Source organism: Otolemur garnettii, unplaced genomic scaffold (genome assembly GCF_000181295.1).
Source record: "Otolemur garnettii isolate 467f Iridium unplaced genomic scaffold, OtoGar3 scaffold00182, whole genome shotgun sequence".
NCBI classification, from domain to species: domain Eukaryota; kingdom Metazoa; phylum Chordata; class Mammalia; order Primates; family Galagidae; genus Otolemur; species Otolemur garnettii.
Genome location: NW_003852577.1, coordinates 2260922 through 2279823, shown reverse-complemented (window position 1 = coordinate 2279823; position 18902 = coordinate 2260922). Strand labels below are relative to the sequence as shown.

Genomic DNA, 18902 nt, shown 5'->3' with positions numbered 1-18902 from the left:
CGGGTCCGGGCTGGGGATTCGAACCCGCCACCTTAGGTGTACGTGGCTGGCGCCTTAGCCGGTTGAGCTATAGGTGCCGAGCCCATAAAAATTTTTTGTAAAACATCATCTGGATTTGGTTCCAGCTACTTGAAAAGAGAAAGAAGCATACATAATTACCTGGAAAGGCTATTCAAATGCTTCCTTTCCTAAGTCCCTGTGTAAGAATTGGTTGTCTTATTAAACTTTAAACAACGTCCTGAACAGACTGAATGCAGAAACAGAATAGGGGAATTCTCTCTCAAGCAAGACATTTTAAGAGATTTGCAAAAATTTGAAACAATGCCTTGTTTCAAAACACTAACAACAGTCAAGACTGATTGTTTTTTTTAGTCAAAATTTTATTTTAAATGAAATGTTTCTTTTTATTCTGAAATGAATAAATATGTTTATATTTTTCAATTTTAATTTCTAGTATGTAGTCAATAGATAAAATATACAAAAAACCTCTTTGGAGTCCTCAGATTTGAAGCGTCTAAAGGAACTCCAGCATTACCTGTGTTTTAGAACTACTGTGTGCAGAGCAGCCTTGGGCAGATAGTGGTGTAGTTGTGTCCAGGGAGGGGATCTGGGTGGTACAAGCGTCCTCTCAGTGTGCATGCCTGCTAAAAGTCCTTGTAGGAAGGCACTCATGGATGCTTGCTCATCTGGGCATTGACTCTTACTTTCTAAATCTCATAAGACCCTCTCATTTCTCTCTGCAGGCAGCCGACTTGGATGGGGAAATTAACTTGTCTACATGTTATGATGTCACGGAATATCCAGTACAGAGAAACTATGGCTTCCGGATACATGTGAGCCCCAGGATTTGGAGGGGGTCTGTGGGCTTGAGCAAGCAGCAGGGACACGTTTGGGAGATAGATGGTCTAGGTCAGGGCACTTTGGGCAGGCTGGGCGCAGCGTGTACAGCCAGCGGTTGTCTTTCTGTGGGCGATGATGCATTTGTTCCTGGCACCCAACTCCTACCTCCGATTTGTGATCTGAACAAAAAATTACATATTACATCTTCTTTCTCAAGACTGTTTAAGGGCTTTTGTTTTGAATATTTTTTTTCTCTTTTAAAATGCTGGTGTTTGGAGTAATTGAAAAGATGTGGGATATGGGGAGTAAGAAATAAGTGTCTTTCTGTCTTTCTTCCTTTCTTTCCTTTCGTTCTTTCCTCCTTTCTTTTTCCTTTTCCTCAGAGTCTCAATATGTCGCCCTTGGTAGAGTGTTGTGGTATCATTGCTCACAGCAACCTCAAACTCTTGGGTTCAAGTGATTCTCTTTGTGACCTCAGCCTCCTGAATAGCTGGGACTACAGGTGCCACCACAACACCTGTCTGTTTTTTGGTTGTAGTTGTTGTTTGGCAGGCTCGGGACAGGCTAGAATCCTCGGTGTATGTGGCCAGTGTCCTACTTACTGAGCTACGGACACAGAGCTGGTTTTTTAATTATTTAAACCTCAGAGAAATAGGTTTTTATTCACATATTCATTTGTTTGTTCATTCACTCACTAGGCTATAGTCTTCTGAGGTACTCAAATAAGCATGGCATTGCCTTGTCCTCAAAAAAGTTATCAGTGTGAGGTCTTCTGGAGGAGGGTCCACTAGGCATGGCCGGAGGGCCCAGTGTGCAGTGTGTCCCAGACCTGGTGGCACAGAAAAGAAGCAGGTTAGGGACCAGGTGGAGAGGTGGGTGGCTGGTCTTGCCCTAAAGCTTTGGAAAGCACTGGAAGGTGTTGGTAGACACCAGGTGGTGATGTGTCTATGAGACATGCTCACTAGGACGTGGAGGATAGATAGAAGGGAGCAAGGCAGGTGGGCATAGTGAGGCTGTCATGGAAGGAAGGAGTTGAGTACCACTGGAAGAGCAGGTAGAGGAGGGGCCAAGACCATAGCATGGTGAGGCCTGGTAGAAGCCAAGGGCAGGCTTGGAGGTAGGCCTCTGTAGTTCTGGCCTGTGGTGTGTTTGAGCCTGTGGTGGGCCCATGAAGAGAATTCAGCAGGTACCTGGGGAAATAGAGTCCATGTGGATAACTGAGGCTAGACTCCTGCAGTGTTCATACTGGGGATGGAGAAGGGCAGGCCCTGGAGAGGAGTACAGCGGTGGGGACTCATGAAAGGGAGCCCAGCTGGGAGTAGGGGGAACCAAGGTTGGGGGGCAGGTCAGTCTGTACTATACTTTGTGACCATACCAGCACATGTTTACACCCTTAGCCAAGCTAAGGCCCATCCGAAAACTGTCTTCACAGGCTTCGGCCCTCACAGCTACTGGGTAGGGACTACAGTTCAGAGTTAGCAGCCAACCTGTCTAGTTCTTCCTATAACCTTAAGGCAGGACCAGCCAGAAACCACACTTGGTGTCTTCTCTGTGCCATCAGGCCTAGGGACTGACCTGGGACATGCCATATACCTTCTTTCTGAGAGGTGCTGGACAGGGCTGCTTGGGGACTTGGGTCCTGTCCCAGAGGCCACACTGCTCTGGGTGTTTATTATGTCCCACCCACCCCCACCGGAATGGGCTTCCCCCCACCACTGTCTGTTTTGGCTGCTGGTCCTGTTGGCTCATATAAGCTAGAGTCTGGGGCTTGTTCTAAGGTCTCCCCAGCCCCAGTCAGTGACACACCCTGCCCACACTTCTTACTGCTGCTGAGCCTGAGCCTCGCCTAACCTCTCCTCTGCCACACTGCCTTACTTCCCATCACTTGGGTGTTTGTAGTAGCTGCCTGGTGGGTCTCCCTGTCTTCTCTCGATACGACCAAGCTGCTCTTACTGCGCTGTCCCATTGTGTGTCTATGGGCATCTTTCACACTGCTTAGCACAGGCTGGCTTCTGTCCATCCTTCTGAGACTGGGAACTCCTTTTGTATACTGCTAGTACATAGTATGTGCTCAGTAAATGTATTCTGATCATTTCAAGGGGAGATACGTGGCTGACCGTTGCCATAGAAGCATGTCCCTACCACAGCTTTGTGGTGTCTTGCACTCTAGGCCTTCCTTGCCCTCTCCCCCATAGCAGGACACAGGGAGCTCTCCTGGGAGGGCTGCCAGCCACAGCCCTGCTTCTTGCAGGTTGTATCCAACGCAGGGGCCTTCTTTGCAGGTGGGAGTCAGCAGACACCTCCAAGGGACAGTCCCTGATAACACTGTGTGTCTTTTTGTAGACAAAGGAGGGTGAGTTCACCTTGTCAGCCATGACATCTGGAATCCGGCGGAACTGGATCCAGACCATCATGAAGCACGTGCACCCAGCCACTGCCCCGGATGTGACCAGGTAGGATGGCAGAGGTGCTGGGGGAGCCCTTCAGCTTCTGCCACAGCCCAGCCTGGCTTCTCTCTCTTCCGTTTGTCTCACTACTGTTTGGCCTCCTTTTGGCTTTCTGGTTTTTCTGCCTCCAGGCTCCTTTTCCTTGTTTGCCCTGGCCAGTGTAGCAGTGCAGGGCGTGCTTCTGCCTGTTACCAGAGCTGTTACACCGAAGCTCCACTTCAGTAGAGAAGCTTCCATCCTGGTTGGTGGGTGCCCGGCCGGTGAATCTGTTGGCTCTGTGGCCACTGTGCTGTCAGTGCAAGGGCAGCCCTGGGCACTGTGTTCATTGGCCACCACGGCACTTCTGTGTCTCAACCTCCTTCTCGTTTCACTCCTATATCTGTTCTGTTTCCGTGCAACTGGCAGAGGTTTTTTTTTGAAATTCTTGGAGCTGAAGCCAGATTGGAAAACTGTCCCCCTGTGTTGGTGCCCTATGAGGCTACCTTGGGTTTCACCACAGCCTTCTTCCTCCTTCCCTGAAAGTCAGCAAGTCAGCAACACACTGGCTTTCATATTAATAGCAAGTGAGAACCCCAGAACTCTGCCCCCACTCCCCCACCCTCAGGCTTCAATACCCCCTGTGTCTAGCACCTCTGGGCATGTCTCTCAGGCCCTGTGGTGCAGACCCTTCCTCAGGTAGACCATAAGGTCACACCTGGGGCAGCCTTGGCCGTCCCCTTCTTTATCCAGACCTTTGTCTCCTTCCTGCTAGCTCCAGGCTCCTTTGAACACAGAGTCCTCCTTGCTGTGTCTGTCACTTGTTCATTCCTTTTCTAGACAAGTATTGCCTATTAATAGTTGTTGCTACATGAGTGGGACCAGGACTGGCCTCCTATTTTCTGCCTCCAGGGTCCTGTTTGGAGAGCTGGGGTGTTGGGTGCAGCAACTGTCTGTGTGTGCCGCTGCCGCATGATTTGGTGGCCTTTGCACTGCCTCTGTGCTCTCCCACCAAGAGCAGAGGCCCAAGCTTGGTGGGCCCAGTGAGGAGGTTCCCTGGGTTTCTCTGCTAGGCTGTGGCAGCAGATGGAGCCTGCAGCAGGGGTGGACACAGATGGGCACAGGGATAGGCCTGGCTCTGTGCTGTGGATCAAGGGTCTTGCCTGGAAGAAGTCATCTTTAGGAGATGCCAGGGCAGGTGTGAAGAATGCCCCTGTGCACATGGGTCTAGTGGAGGTGGCCTGCTGTGCTCTAGTGCCCACCTCCCTGCTTTCAGGGACTGCCGGCCGGGGGTGAATGAAGAGACTACATATTTGTTTCTATAAAAAGTTGACTTGGTGATTATCTTTCTGCTTGGCTTACTTCATAGAGCCTTAACAAGTTAGTAGCATGCTCATCTACCCCTAAGTTGTTTTTAATATTTTTTCTTCCTACATAGGCTTTTATTTTTTGAGGAAAATGTGAATATTTTTAGAGCTACAAGACAAAATCCCCAGAGGCATGAAGGTGGGATTGCTTTCAGAAGCTGTTGGTCTTCCTTTTCTCTCTTGCCTCCTCTGTCTGGGAGGTGTGGGACCCTGTGGTCCCTGTCCACTATCTGCCTGTGCACTATCCCGCCTGCCCTCCATGGGAGCCAGAGCAGGTGTCAACTCAGTGATGGTGCAGATCGCTCTGATCACTTTTCATCCAGAAATCGGTGTCTCATGCTGGACACTGGCAGATCTGGCCACTCCACAGCATCTTGGTTCTCTCCAGCTTGCTGCTAGGCAGCCCCTGGGGGTGGTGGCAGCCACTTTCTCTTTTCCTTAGGTGCCTCTATTGTGAGCTTTGTGGGCCAGATTTAAACATATATATTCCCTAAATCTCCTCCTTGGCCCTCACTGTCCCTGGGTGGCTTTTCGCTCCTTTCTGAGGGCCTGGACCTGACTGGAGACCGCTCCTCTTAGCCTCTGGGGCTTATTCACAGAGCCTAGAAACCTTTGCTTCAAATCTGTTCCTGGCTTCCTTGCAAAATTGCTATCAGCAACCTCTACTCTTCTCTGCTTGGGCAAGCACTCTCTTGGAGTCTTTGGGCAAGCTGAGAGAAGGCACACCTAGGTGCACTTGCTCTGCTCTGAGCTGCTGGTGGGCAGCCAGATGTGCCCATCAGTACAGCCTGTGTGGACTGTGCCCCTGGCCGCCTATCACTACCTCAGTGTGGCAAATTGCTAAGTCTCCTTTCCCCTCCTCCCTCCCCCTTGTGGGCTTGTGGTCACCTCTCTCCTTTGCCCATAGGTGGCCTCAGCCTTTCAGACAGATCCATCTGTCATACCAGCAGCCAGAATGAGCTTACAAAATGCAGATCTGATCACGTTACCTGCTTATTAAAACCTCTGAGCCTTTCTGGGGAAGTAGCTAGTTCTCTATTCTGTCACCACCACCCAATCCAGACATGCACAGAGGTGCCTCACAAAGCATTTGGACAGGGGCTGTGCCACAACACAGCCTGATACAGCTCTTGGCATTGTCCCTGAGTGGATCAGGGCCAACCCCATCCTGCCTGTGGACTGTGGGAGTCACCAGGCTCCATCACCCTGGGTCAATGCCACCAGGATGTGCCTTGTCCAGCGCCCCTGCAGTTACAGGGTCCTGCTAGTATTGGAAATCTCAGGCTGTCTGAAGTTCTTTTCCTACCCTTTGAGAGGGTCAATGGGGTAAAGGCATAGTGTCCCTGTCCCCCCTTGCACTTAGGAGGCTATAGCTGGGGTAGAAGAGGGGGTGTGGTCCAAACAGGGCTTGAGTCCTTTGGTGGGTGGGGTCCCCAGAGCTGCCCCTCACAGAAGCTTTGTTTGGCCTCCTGCCTCACAGCTCCCTGCCGGAAGAAAAGAGCAAGAGCAGCCCTTCTTGTGAGACCTGCCCAAGGCTGAGTGAGAAGCAGGAGGCGGAGTCTGGGGAGCTAGACACTGAGCAGAGGAGGAGCCGAGCTCGGGAGCGGAGAAGGGAGGGCCGTTCCAAGACCTTTGACTGGGCTGAGTTTCGCCCCATGCAGCAGGCCCTGGCTCAGGAGAGGGCTTATGCCATAGGGACCCCTGATACTCATGAGGCAGAGACCGGTGAGCTAGAGCGGGAGCGTGCACGGCGGAGGGAAGAGCGCCGCAAGCGCTTCGGGATGCAGGACACGGATGATGTGGCTCTGCGCATGGAAGTGGACAGGAGCCCAGGGCTGCCTGTGGCCCCCGACCTCAAGACACAGAATGTCCACGTGGAGATTGAGCAGCGATGGCATCAAGTGGAGACCACCCCTCTCCGAGAAGAAAAGCAGGTGCCCATTGCCCCCCTGCACCTGTCCTCCTCAGAGGATGGAGGAGACCGGCTCTCCACTCACGAGCTGACCTCTCTGCTGGAGAAGGAGGTAATGGCTTGGGTAGGCTCCCTTGCAGCAGCCTTTCCTGAGCAGGTGGTGTGCCCAGCCATAGCCCGAGGGGTTTGGCCTCACAGTCCTTCCCCTCAAGGGATGTGCAGACTCCTTGGGGTATAGACATACAGCAGGTTCTTATGCTAAGGCAGATGCTGGGAGATGCAGGAGTGTGCCAGCTTGTGCAGGGGTCGGGCTGGGGTCATCAGAGCCTTGAGAGAACTCAGGAGCCAGATGGAAAGCAAGTGGGGTGGCCCACGGGGGAGGCAGGGCCCACGGTGGAGGCCTTGTCCTTCCTATTAAAGGGCAGGAGATGTGAGCAGAGTCAGATGTCCTTCTGCACTAGGGGCAGTGGGGGCTAAGCAGGCGGAAGCTGGAGGCAAAGATAAGCCTGGATTCTGTGACTGGCCTGTGGACAGCCAGGCGACCCAAGGAGGCATGGCAGGCAGTAGGCCATGCCTGGGTACTAAGGCATGGATGAGGGGCACAAGGTCACCTGCATGCCTGTCCTCCAGCCCAGGGCACAGCTGGTACACACCAGCCCCTGCTGTGTAGCATGAGATGTTCTCATGGAAGTGTACCCTGAAACCAGATCTGCAAACCTATGTCAGGAGAGCGCTGGCAGAGGAGGTACAGCGTCATGGTTTTTGTTAACTTTCTGCTTAGCCCCGCCCCCCAGTCTTCAGCAGGCTGTTTCAGATGTATTATTTTGCATAAGCAGCTAACAGGCAGACACTGGCAGACCTCACACTTCTTGTGTTTCTCCTATTTTATTAAATTTGTGAGGCTGAGTTATCACTGGCATTGACACTTTTGCTGTTTATTTTCTACACTCATTGACAAAAGAAGCAAGTTGAAATAAAATTACAATTCAAATTTACATTGCTGTAAGCTACCAGAATGGGCTAGTTAGCAGGCCACACACTAGTTCAGCTGGTGCAGCAGTCTGTGCTTTAGATAGTAGTCCGTCCTTAGTGTTGGGAAGTCAGGGGTGTCTCCACCTTACAGTAGCCTGGTAGTGCCCTGGGAGGAGCTGGCCTGTGTATACTCAGCTCCCACTTATCACAGCCCCTGAAATGGGGGAGGTGGCCCTCCCCACAGCTAGGTGGCAAGTGGGTACCCAGGAAACCTGTGAGGAAGAGGCAGATGGATGAGAGAGTGACTCTGAAGCTGTGGAAAGCAAGAGGGGTGTAAAATAGCTTACTGGTAGGTTTTCATGTCTTATTTGAAGTAACTGTAGGAACCTTTTTGGAAATAGAACTTTATGTGGAATCCATCATGTCAAACTGGTCAACTGGAGTAGTTTCAGGTGAAGCCACAACAGTCCCTGTGTAAGGCCTGCTGTGGGAGTTCCAGCTGGCAGGTGTGGGCAGCTGAGGACACTGGAGGGCCCATGGGGCCATCCCCCTCCTTGTTCCCTGGGGAAAAGATGGGACATAGAGCATGTATGGGCCTGTAGATTTGGACCGTGAGCAAGTATGGAAGTTACATGGGTAGAAAAGGACAGGGCCCTCCTTGGCTCCCCAGAAGACACCAAGGCTGACAGCTCAAGCTGGGATGACAGTTCTCAGTGCTGCACGTGGAGACCAGGCTTCATCTTTGTGGGGGTTTAGGGGCTCCGTGTGGAAGCCTGGCTGCACTCACAAATACCTCTGAGGGTTTGTGTTCTGTGTCTGCTTTTCTTTATTATCATTTTGTTTTAAAAATGTCTTTTGGTCAACAGCTGGAGCAGAGCCAGAGGGAGGCCTCAGACCTTCTGGAGCAGAACCGACTCCTGCAGGACCAGCTGAGAGTGGCCTTGGGCCGGGAGCAGAGTGCGCGGGAGGGCTATGTGCTGCAGGTAGGTGGGCGGGGCTGTGTGGGGTCCGGGGGCTTCAGAGAGCAGGGCTCATGCTCCAGCTTGCAGCCAGGCAGGAGAGCAACAAGCAAAACCCGGGTGGCAAGGCCACCTGTCCCCAGGCTGTGCCTCTGGGCTCTGCTTTGGGGCCTGAGTTCTCAGCACTCTGGGAGGCTAGCTCTGTTTATGTTTTCTGCAGCCCCACTTTCTACTTTGTACCTGCGCTGAAGTTTAGGGAGATATGTGATGACCTACCCCTGGGCCAACTCAGCCAGCCGTGCCTAGTGAGGAGATGAGGTGGCTGCAGCTCGAGTCCTGACTGCCCACTCCTAGCACACCTCCCTGGGATCTCTGTGCCAAAGCTCCTAGCTAGCAGCTGGGTTCATGGGCCAGTGGAGGCCAACCTGGGTTGTCACGAGGCAGGGCCTAGCCTTGCTCTAGACCAGACGTCCTGTGGGCCACATGCAGCCCGCCTAGGACATTTATCTGGCCCGCCTGGTGTTTTTGCCACTGCTGCCTGTCCTGCTTAGTAGCAGACTTGTCCCAGGGCCCACAGTCCAGCCATCCAGTGGCCTGAGGGATAGTGAACTGGCCCCTTGTTTAAAAAGTTTGAGGACCCCTGGGCCCTATGCTCATTCTGGGGCAAACCAGAGATGCTTCTGCCCTCATGGAACTGCCATCCTCGGGGAGGTTATTGACTTAGCTCTGGGGGAGGGGTGAAACCAGGTGCCAGACTGGAGAGCCTATTTCTCCTAAAGGCTGAAGATCTGGCATTAGAGTGAGGGCCCTCAGTTCAAGTCCTGCCTCTGCCTATGTTCCCTCCCTGCCAGCAGTAGCCTTCTCTGCCTCTGTTCCCTCCCCATCCCAGGAGTAGCCCTCTCTACCTGTGTTCCCTCCCCCCCAGCAGTAGCCCTCTCTACCTGTGTTCCCTCCCCCCCAGCAGTAGCCCTCTCTGCCTGTGTTCCCTCCCCCCCAGCAGTAGCCCTCTCTACCTGTGTTCCCTCCCCCCCAGCAGTAGCCCTCTCTACCTGTGTTCCCTCTCCTGCAGCAGTAGCCCTTTGCCTGTGCAGGCTTAGACCCAGCAGGCCTTTGAGAGCACTGTGGCTTTCAAAGACCCAGCATCTGATGAGGTTGAGGGCTGGCATTTCACACCCCAGGCACTGGGCCTGGTCTGAGGCATCCGCGTAGCACTGGGTTGCCCTCTGCCTAATCTGTCTTCTTGCCCTTCTTGGTGCTATTTGTTTTGCTACATGTACCTTGGGCCTTCTCTTTCCTTTTCCCTCATATACCTTGGACCTTCCTTCCCAGCTTCCTCCGTTGCAGTTACTGCCAGGCCCAGTTCAGACCTTGGGCACCAGCAGTGACAATGGTGGGCCTCTCTGCAGGTCTCTCACTCGGGCCTTCCAAGGGTGGAGAGCATCTCTAAAGCCCTGATTGGGCCCTATCCTATAAGAATTAACTTCAGGTCAGGTGGTAAAGATGCAGGTGGGCATCCCCAAATCAGAAATCCAAAATGCTCCAAGATTCAAAACTTTTTGAGTACTGAAGGATATTTATGCTAAAAAGAAATGCTCACTGAAGCATTTCTGATTTTAGATGTTAAGATTTGGGATTCCCATCTGCTAAGTGTAATGCAAGTGTTTTAAAATCTAGAACACTTCTTGTCCCAAGCATTTGGATAAGGGATACTCAGCCCGTGATAGCAGTAGGCTTTGCACGTTACAAAGCTGGGAACTTCCCTCTCTGTCTGGTTTGAGTAGTTGCATGAGCCTGCACTGAAGCCCCTGTGAGTCCCTGGGCAAAGTTGGTCTTAATACCTTCTGCTAAGCTAATAACTTGTTACTTTTCACCACCTTTTTGAGTTTTGGAAATGCTTTTAACCATCAGTCAGAGAGAGCAAGGAGTCTTTGAGGTGAAGGGCCAGCAAGAGCAGCTGGTGGGTGGGTACTGCAGTGCTGGGGGGGTGAGCTTATGGGTGCTGACGGCAGAGTGTGGTTTGAACGTAATGTAACTGAGTGTCACATCTGTGGCTTCCCTGGCCAGCGCACCAAGAGGGGCACAGGCAGGCCGGGCTCCCGTCCTGCCTCACTTCACTGCTATCTGTGTTGGTCCCCCCACATTGTTCGGGTTCTGTCTTTTGTGCATGCTTTTTCAGTTTGGGGAAGTTTCGTTTCATTCGTGTTTTGTTTTGTTTTTCGCACGCTTTATTTTCTTATTTTGAATTTCACAAAGGTTTGTTTATTTTGTTGGTTTAGATTTTCTCCACGTTTCTGCCCTTGTTTTGTCTTCTTGCAGGTAGAGTAGCCCTCCCGTTCCTGTGGAGGACTGGCTATACTCGGCAGAGGAGAGTGTGGGTGTCCCCTTGCTGACAGGTCCCAGCACACTTTCCTTCCTTCTCTTCCTTTCTGAGAAGGAAGTGACATCATTTACTTACCCTTATGTCCTGCGCCTTTTCAGGCTTTGGTATAAGGGACCTTGCACTTTCCATTTGCAGAGCTGACCGCTACCGCGTTGCGCCCTCCTTTCCTCCTTCCCGCCACACTCTGTCCTTGAGTCTTCTTTTGCTTCTCAGTGTGCACCATCATTTCAGTTTTTTTTTATTTATTTCTCCTAGAAGCTGTTCAGTTAAAGCTGTTTTTTGATGTTATTATCCATGTTTTCTGTTTATCTGGAAGCAGCTACTTAACAAAAAAAAATAATAAGATTATTTGTCGGATTTTTTAATGGGGGAAAAAATTGCACAAAGGATAAAAACCAAACCCACCAAGGAGATTTTCTGTGGTTGCTCCTGGCCAGAGATGTGACACTCAGAACTGGGAGGCCCGAGTGTTACTAACCAGTATTTAATCGGTTTTTTTAAGACTGAAGTGGCCACTTCCCCATCGGGTGCCTGGCAGAGGCTCCATAGAGTCAACCAAGACCTCCAAAGTGAGCTGGAAGCCCAGTGCCAGCGCCAGGAGCTGATCACGCACCAGATTCAGACCCTGAAACGCAGCTATGGGGAGGCCAAGGGTGCGATCCGGCACCACGAGGCCGAGATCCGGAGCCTCCAGGCGCGGCTTAGCAATGCTGCCGCGGAGCTGGTCATCAAGGAGCAGGCATTGGCCAAGCTGAAGGCAGACTTGAAACGGGAGCAAGGCAGGGCCCGCGAGCAGCTGGAGGAGTGGCAACACAGCGAGGCGGCATTGAGCGGCCAGCTGCGGGCCAGTGAGCAGAAGCTCAAGAGTGCTGAGGCCCTGCTTCTGGAGAAGACGCAGGAGCTGCGAGGCTTGGAGACACAGCAGGCGCTGCAGCAGGACCGGCAGAAGGAGGCACAGAGGCTGCAGGAGCGCATCGCCGACCTTAGCCAGCAGCTTGGTGCCAGTGAGCAGGCGCAGCGACTGATGGAGGAGAAGCTGCGGAGGAACTACGAGCTATTGCTGGACAGCTGTGAGAAGGAGAAGCAGGCGCTGCTGCAGAGCCTGCGTGAGGCTGAGGACAAGGCCACCGCCTATGAGGACCAGCTGCAGGGCCATGCCCAGCAGGTGGAGGCCCTCCAGAAAGAGAAGCTAAGCGCCTCATTTGAGGGCAGCGAGCAGGTGCACCAGCTGGAGGAGCAGCTGGCATTGCGGGAAGGAAGCCTCTGCAGGCTCGCCGAGCACGTGCAAAGCCTCTGTGATGAGCGGGACCTCCTCAGGCAGCGGCTGCAGGAGCTGACAGAGCGAGTGGCCACGTCTGATGGGGATGTTACTGAGCTCCAGGAGAAGCTGCAGGGGAGGGAGGCGGACTGTCAGCGCCTGGAGCATGCGTTGCAGAGGGTGTCCAGCCAGCTCCAGAGTGTGCATGTGCTGCTCCGAGAGAAGGAGGAAGAGCTGGAGTGCATCAAGGAAGTACACAGGAAAGTCCTGGAGAAGAAAAATCAAGACCTCAATGAGGCTTTGGTTAAAATGGTTGCTTTGGGGAGCAGCTTAGAGGAAACAGAAATTAAGCTTCAGGCAAAGGAAGAGATTTTAAGGAAATTTGCAAATGAATCTTCAAAGGATGTGGAAGAGACACAGAGTGCCCAAGAAGAAATAGAAGGAGATGGCATTTTGCTCTTGGGCCAACAGCTTCAAGTCACTGTGGCACCTCTGGGCTGCCTACATACAAGACTTGAGGAGGAGGAGGACCTGGGAACCATCCCAGGGGAGGAGTGTGGTGACAGTAGCCTTGGTGGGGAAGAGAGCCTGGTGCTCCTAAAGTTGGCAGAAGTGCCTGACAGGGAGGGGCACCCACATGGCATAGGCAGAACTGACCAGGGGGCACCTGGGGTCAAAAGACAGAGGATTCGTTTCTCCACAATCCAGTGTCAGAGGTACGTCCACCCTGAAGGGTCAGAGAAGACATGGACCAGCAGTACATCTTCTGACACCAGCCAGGACCGGTCACCCTCAGAGGAAAGCATGTCCTCAGAGCCTGCACCCAGCACGCTGCCTGCCAGCAGTGACTCTGAGACGTATCTCTCCATCATCCACTCCCTGGAGACCAAGCTGTACGTCACAGAAGAGAAACTCAAAGATGTGACCATCCGGCTAGAGAGCCAGCAGGGCCAGAGCCAGGAGGCGCTGTTGGCACTGCACCACCAGTGGGCTGGCACCGAGGCCCAGCTGCGTGAGCAGCTCCACACCAGCCTGCTCCAGGTCGGAGCACTGACTTCCCAACTGGAGCAGGAGAGGCAGGAGAGGTCCAGGAGGGTCGAAGGTCATGTTGGGGAGCTTGGCGACTTCCAGGTGAAAAACAGTCAGGCCTTGACCTACTTGGAAAACTGCCGAGAGCAGCTGACATCTTTGCTGAGGGCTGGCCAGAAAGATGAGGAGAATGTGTGTGCTGCCTCCCTGGTCAGTATGGAGGGTGCCCTGGTCAGCGCCATCCAGGCCCTACAACACTGGCCAGCCTCGGCTGACAGTGGGGCTGGTGCCCAGTTGGAGGAGGGTGACTCCACAGGGAGCAGAGTACCAGCTCCTTGGCGGCTGACTGAGCAGGAGCAGGTGAGGCTCCTTTCTGAACAAATTGCTCTGGAGGCCTCGCTGATCAGTCAAATAGCAGACTCTCTGAAGAACACCACATCAGATATCTCCCATGTTCTCCACGAGATTCCTCAATCAGGACAGTTGCTGCTGGAGTCTGAGAGCACCACGGTCTCTACTGGGGCTCCTGCCGATGCCTGGGCCAAGAAGGTGCTGGTGGACGGTGAGTTCTGGAGTCAGGTTGAGTCTCTGAGGAAGCGCCTGGGGACACTGGGAGGCGAGGCAGTCTCTGCATCAGGAGGTGGACAGCAGAGCGCCCCACAGGGCCTGGCTCCTGTGCTGGCCAGCGCCACGTGGGTCAGGGCAGAGCTCAGCTTTGCCGCACAATCTGTGCGGGAGTCACTTCGCCGCAGGCTGCAGAGTGTCCAGGAGACGCTGCAGGGGACCCAGACGGCTCTACAGCAGCACCGGTGCGCCCTGCGGCAGGTCCTAGACGCCTATCAGACCCCAGACTTTGAGAGGGTGATGCGGCAGGTCTCAGAGTCCCTCAGGCTTCCAGCAGGCAATGCTGTACCTGCATCCTGGGACCTGAGCCCCTCAGAAGTGCTGAGCCAAGACTCAGTTGGCCCCCAGGAGCCCTTTCAGTCATCTGCCCAGAGCTCCAGGGCCCTGGTGGCTATTCAGGAAGAGCTGGCCCAGCAGCTAAAGGAGAAGGCCAGCATCTTAGAGGAGATAGCCGCCTCTTTACCATCGCTCCCACCTGCGGCAGCTCTGAGAGATTGCCAGAAACTGCTTCAGGCGTCCCAGACTCTCTCATATAGCACTTGTCTGGGCGGCCTGGGTCAGTATTCCTCTTTACTGGTACAAGATGCAATTGTTCAGGCTCAGGTGTGTTATGCAGCTTGCAGGATCCGGCTGGAGTATGAAAAGGAGCTCCAGGTCTGTAAGGAGTCCCGGCTGACTGGGGGCACCTTCTGCCTGGAGCCTGCCCAAGCCGTCAGGGTTCTAAGGGATGAGTACGAAGACCTTCTCCGTAAGCAGAAGAGCGAGTACCTGGAAGTGATTGCTGTCATTGAAAGGGAAAACACAGAGCTCAAGGCCAAGGCGGCCCAGCTGGACCAGCAGCAGCAGAGTCTGGAGGAGGTGGAAAGCAAGCACAGTGCGAGCATGTGTGCCCTGCAGGGCAGGTACGCCAAGGAGATGCGCTGTGTGGCAGAGCAGCTGAACAGGGCCCAGAGCTCACTGCAGGCTGAGCGCAGCCGGGTGCTGAGCCAGCTGGATGCCTCTGTCAGAGACAGACAGGACATGGAGCGGCAGCATGTGGTACAGATGCAGACGCTGGAGGACAGGTTCCAGCTTAAGATCCAGGAGCTGCAGGCCATCCACGGGGAGGAGCTGCGGGCCCTGCAAGAGCACTGCTCGCAGAGCCTGCGCTGCCTGCAGGAGACACTCCGCCTCCACCAGGGCCAGCACCCCAGGGCCCTGTCAGCCCTCTCCACCCACGGGGAGGCCATGGAAGGGGAGGCCGATTCCATGACGGGGCTGCGGGAGCGCATCCAGGAGCTGGAGGCCCAGATGAATGCTATGCGGGAGGAGCTGGGCCATAAGGACCTGGAGGGTGACGCGGCCACACTGCAGGAGAAGTACCAGAGGGACTTTGAGAGCCTTAAGGTCCTGGTGCATCCTTTGATTTGTAAAGCAGATTGTCCTTCGTGATGGGAGGCTGGGTGCTGGCCCTTGGCTACTGTGCTAGCAGAACTAAGAGGCCGCACCACTGCCCACACCTCACTGGGCCGCTGTCTACCCTTTGCTGGCAACAGGGTGGTCTTAGAGTAGAGCCTGGGCCACAGGCTTAACATCCCCCAAGCATCACCCACCAGGCAGGAGAGACGGCAAGAGGGCAGGCGGGGCTGGGGAAAGGACAGTGTAGCCTCATCACCTCCCTCCTGTTCACCACAGCAACCCCCACCCCACCAGCCTCACTTCCTTTTTGTTTTCCACAAACACCCCCTGTCCTAGTGCAGACCCAAGGCCTCCTTGGAGGGGCAGTCTCCTCCTGATAGTCTTGGAGAGTGGAATAGGGTTTTCCCAGCAGATGGGAATGTTTGCAGGACAGTGTTGATGATCTGTCTCTCACCCCAGCTCTCCGTGAGCAGCTGGCCTTGGACGGGCACCTGATAAAAAGGGCTTTCCTACATAGCACCGTGTCCAGCCACTCCTGTTCCCTTCTCTGAAGCTCTAGAAAGTGGCCTTTCCCCTGGACTGCCCTGCATCCCACCTCATTTCACACTCTGCCTGAAGCCCTGGCACACAAAGGTGACTCCCAGAGCAGTGTGGGAGCCTTGTAAGCACAGGCCACATCATGTGTATGGCTGTCTACGCATTATCATCTTGAGCTTTTGGGGCCCTGGTTAGCCTCAGAAGTTTGCCCTAGTACCTGTGACACATGTTCTTCCTGCTGGAAACTATCCTAGTACATGCCCAGGCCCCTCGAGCTCCAGTGCTTGTATAGCTGAGCAGGACAAGGGTTCAGCCAACACTGCTCCCCAGGTGTGCCTGTAGTGAGCTCCTGGCTCACCAGCAGCTGCCATACTGGTCCTGTATACACTGTCCCCATGGCCACTGTCCTGTGGAACACTAGGGATCTTGTTTCCCAGCACTTTATTTCTCTGGCTATGAGTGAAAAAGGAATGCATGCAGTGAGCTGGCAGTTCTTGGATTAACGTCACATGACAGCAGGGCTGTGGGGCCAGCAGGAGGCATCAGGAGTGCCTGCCTTGCCCCACACCATTGTGGACTCTGAAAAAATCTCGGCAGCTGCTTTCTAAAGTGTGTCTGTGGCCGTGCTTTGCTCAGTGTGCTGAGAGCAGTGTCCACATGGGCCAGGTGTGCCTCTGAAAGCCTAGACATACTCCCTAGTGCCTTTCCTCACAGAGCACCCAGCAGCCTTCCTTGTGGGCAGGTGTCTGGGCATGATGCCCATGCTGATGACCTGCTTCCTATTTGTACACACAAGAGCTGTGTCCATGGGGGCTATTGTAGGTTGGTCAGCCTGGCCACAGATGAGGCCCAGTGCAGGTGGTATAATGCCATCAGTCAGCAAAGAAGCAGGAAGAAATAGCTACTCATGTTGGAAACTGGCCAAAGGTTGTGCTAGGATTGGATATGGACCCTCCAGGCCTCGCACACAGCCCGCTTTATGCTGCTTGGTGCCACCACGGCACAGCATCCTCCACCCTGTGCTGTGTTCTCATCAGCCCCTTCAGACCTTTAGAACTTAGAGCCAGATAGCACTTAAAGCCTGGCCAATAGCCACCACATTTGCAGACTTCTGCCTGGGCAGAGAAGTGGGCTCTTGACCTGACAGTCCCACTTTAGATGCCACAACTTAGCGTGGAAGTCATTGAGGAGCTTTTTTTGGTCCCAAGGATGATTAGAAGTCTTTGCGGCAGGTACTTGTCCCAGCCACTCAGGGCGCTGGGGTGAGAAAATGGCTTGAGCCCAGGAGTTTGGGTCCAGCCTGGGCAACATAGCAAGATCCATCTCTAAAAAACTGTATACAGATCAGCTGTTGGGTTTTTTTTTTTGAGGCAGAGTCTTATGTCATCCTTGATAGAGTGCTGTGGTATCACAGCTCACAGTAACCTCCAACTCTTGGACTTAAGCAATTGTCTTGCCTCAGCCTCCCAAGTAGCTGGGACTACATGTGCCTGCCACAATGCCTGGCTATTTTTTGGTTGCAGTTGTCATTGTTGTTTGGCGGGCCTGGGCTGGGATCGAACCCGCCATCTTTGGTATATGTGACCAGGACCCTAGCTGTTGAGCTACAGGTCCTGAGCCACAGATCAGTTATTTTCTTTTTCTTTCTTTTTTTTTATTTTTGAGACAGAGCCTCAAGCTGTCGCCCTGGGTAGAGTGCTGTGGCATCACAGCTCATAGCAACCTCCAACTCCTGGGCTCAGGCAATTCTCCTGCCTCTGCCTCTCAAGTAGCTGGGACTACAGGAGCCCGCCACAATGCCCAGCTATTTTTTGGTTGCAGCCTTCATTGTTTGGCAGGCCCAGGCTGGATTCAAACTGCCAGCTCAGGTGTATGTGACTGGCGCCTTAGCCGCTTGACCACAGGCGCCCAGCCAGATTATTTTTTAATATATACATTCTCTCCAAGGAAGCAAGTGGGCCTTTAGAGAAACTTTAGCGTTTTTATTAGTTTTGACCATTGTCTTCATATGTTTCAATACATTTAAATCAAAATAAGATGCGTAAAAGCTACTAGTTAAGTGTGCTATCTGAGAAGCCACACAGGAACAAAGCAAGGGAGGAAAGGGATCAGTGTTGGAGCTGGAGGGCAGGAGGCAGAGCCCAGAACTCCCGCAGCTGCTCCGCTGGGTTAAACGCTGCTGTCTGGTCCCCGTGGGGTGCCCAGTTGGCAGTGGACAGGCGTTGAAGCATTTGCTCCCCTGCAGTAGGAGTGGTAAAGTCCGGACTATATCTGGCTGTTTGGAAATCCTGCCTGGGGCTCTCATTAGGGGCCCAGGCTGACTCTGGGGCTCAGTAGAGACATCAGCCATGACAATTTGATTTCTTGCTCTCCTTTCTTGAATCCATGTGTAGGAAGATTGGCCAAGTAAAGTGGGATTGGGAACCTGCAGTGGAGAGCCATACTGTGTGGGATAGGACATGCCCATATTCTTCCACTTCTTAGAACTCAGCCAACAGCCTGCTCTGTGCACTGAAGTGGAGCTTGTGGGAGTTTGAGACAGAAAGGGCCTCTGTGCTCGGAGTAGCTGCATGCTCCCCAGCAGCCATGCACACGCCACCTGCTCTGTCAACCTGCGCAGCTCAGGTCCCGTGTCCAGGCCCAGGCTCCCCAATGGTGGTGGGGGAGATTCTTTGCTCTCTTGTTAGGATGCACCTTTGTCCTTCAAGGTGTGATGAGGCACAGAGAAGCTTGGAAAGCAGATCTTCTGTTTTGTTAAAGTTCGCGGTAGGAGCACTAATTGGTGCATTTTATTCTCCTTTGGAAGAAAAAGGAAGAAAGATGACGTAGGTTAGAAGTGAGATCACTCAGCACACCCTCACTCTCTCAGCTCAGTGGACACTTGCGCAGTTAAGTGGCCAGTCAGGCTACCAGCTGGCTAGCAGCAGGGCCCCCACTCCCAGCGATAGCTGTACGTACCCCCAGCCCACCGTGTGGGGTGGTTGAGTTCAGCTGGTACCACCAGGCTACCTACCACTTGCAGGGTGGCCCTACCTCTCTCCAGTTCATAAATCCCTCAGCACTATTGCTGACGGGCATGGAGAGCCTCTCGCTGTGTCCATCTAAGCCAGGCAACACCAGCCTCTGTGTCTGTGCTTTGTTCTCTGTCTTTCCAAGGTGTTCTGCCTGACATCGACACTGGAAGGTCTAGGATTGGCTTATTT

General features: G+C 53.5%; 1 protein-coding gene across 12 annotated transcripts in view; it reads left to right on the top strand.

Annotated features, from left to right (window-relative positions):
* The window catches only part of MPRIP (myosin phosphatase Rho interacting protein), a 167978-nt gene that overhangs the window by 135556 nt on the left and 13520 nt on the right, over window positions 1-18902 (top strand). For 8 of the 12 annotated variants that reach the window (XM_012811979.2, XM_023507422.1, XM_012811972.2 and 5 more), the window contains 5 exons: window positions 744-833; window positions 3184-3293; window positions 6111-6654; window positions 8381-8497; window positions 11356-15150. In XM_012811979.2, coding sequence (XP_012667433.1) covers window positions 744-833; window positions 3184-3293; window positions 6111-6654; window positions 8381-8497; window positions 11356-15150 — 4656 coding nt within the window. The remainder of the gene's footprint in view (window positions 1-743; window positions 834-3183; window positions 3294-6110; window positions 6655-8380; window positions 8498-11355; window positions 15151-18902) is intronic. The other 4 variants (XM_023507425.1, XM_003800721.3, XM_012811981.2 and 1 more) reach the window with 1 other exon arrangement.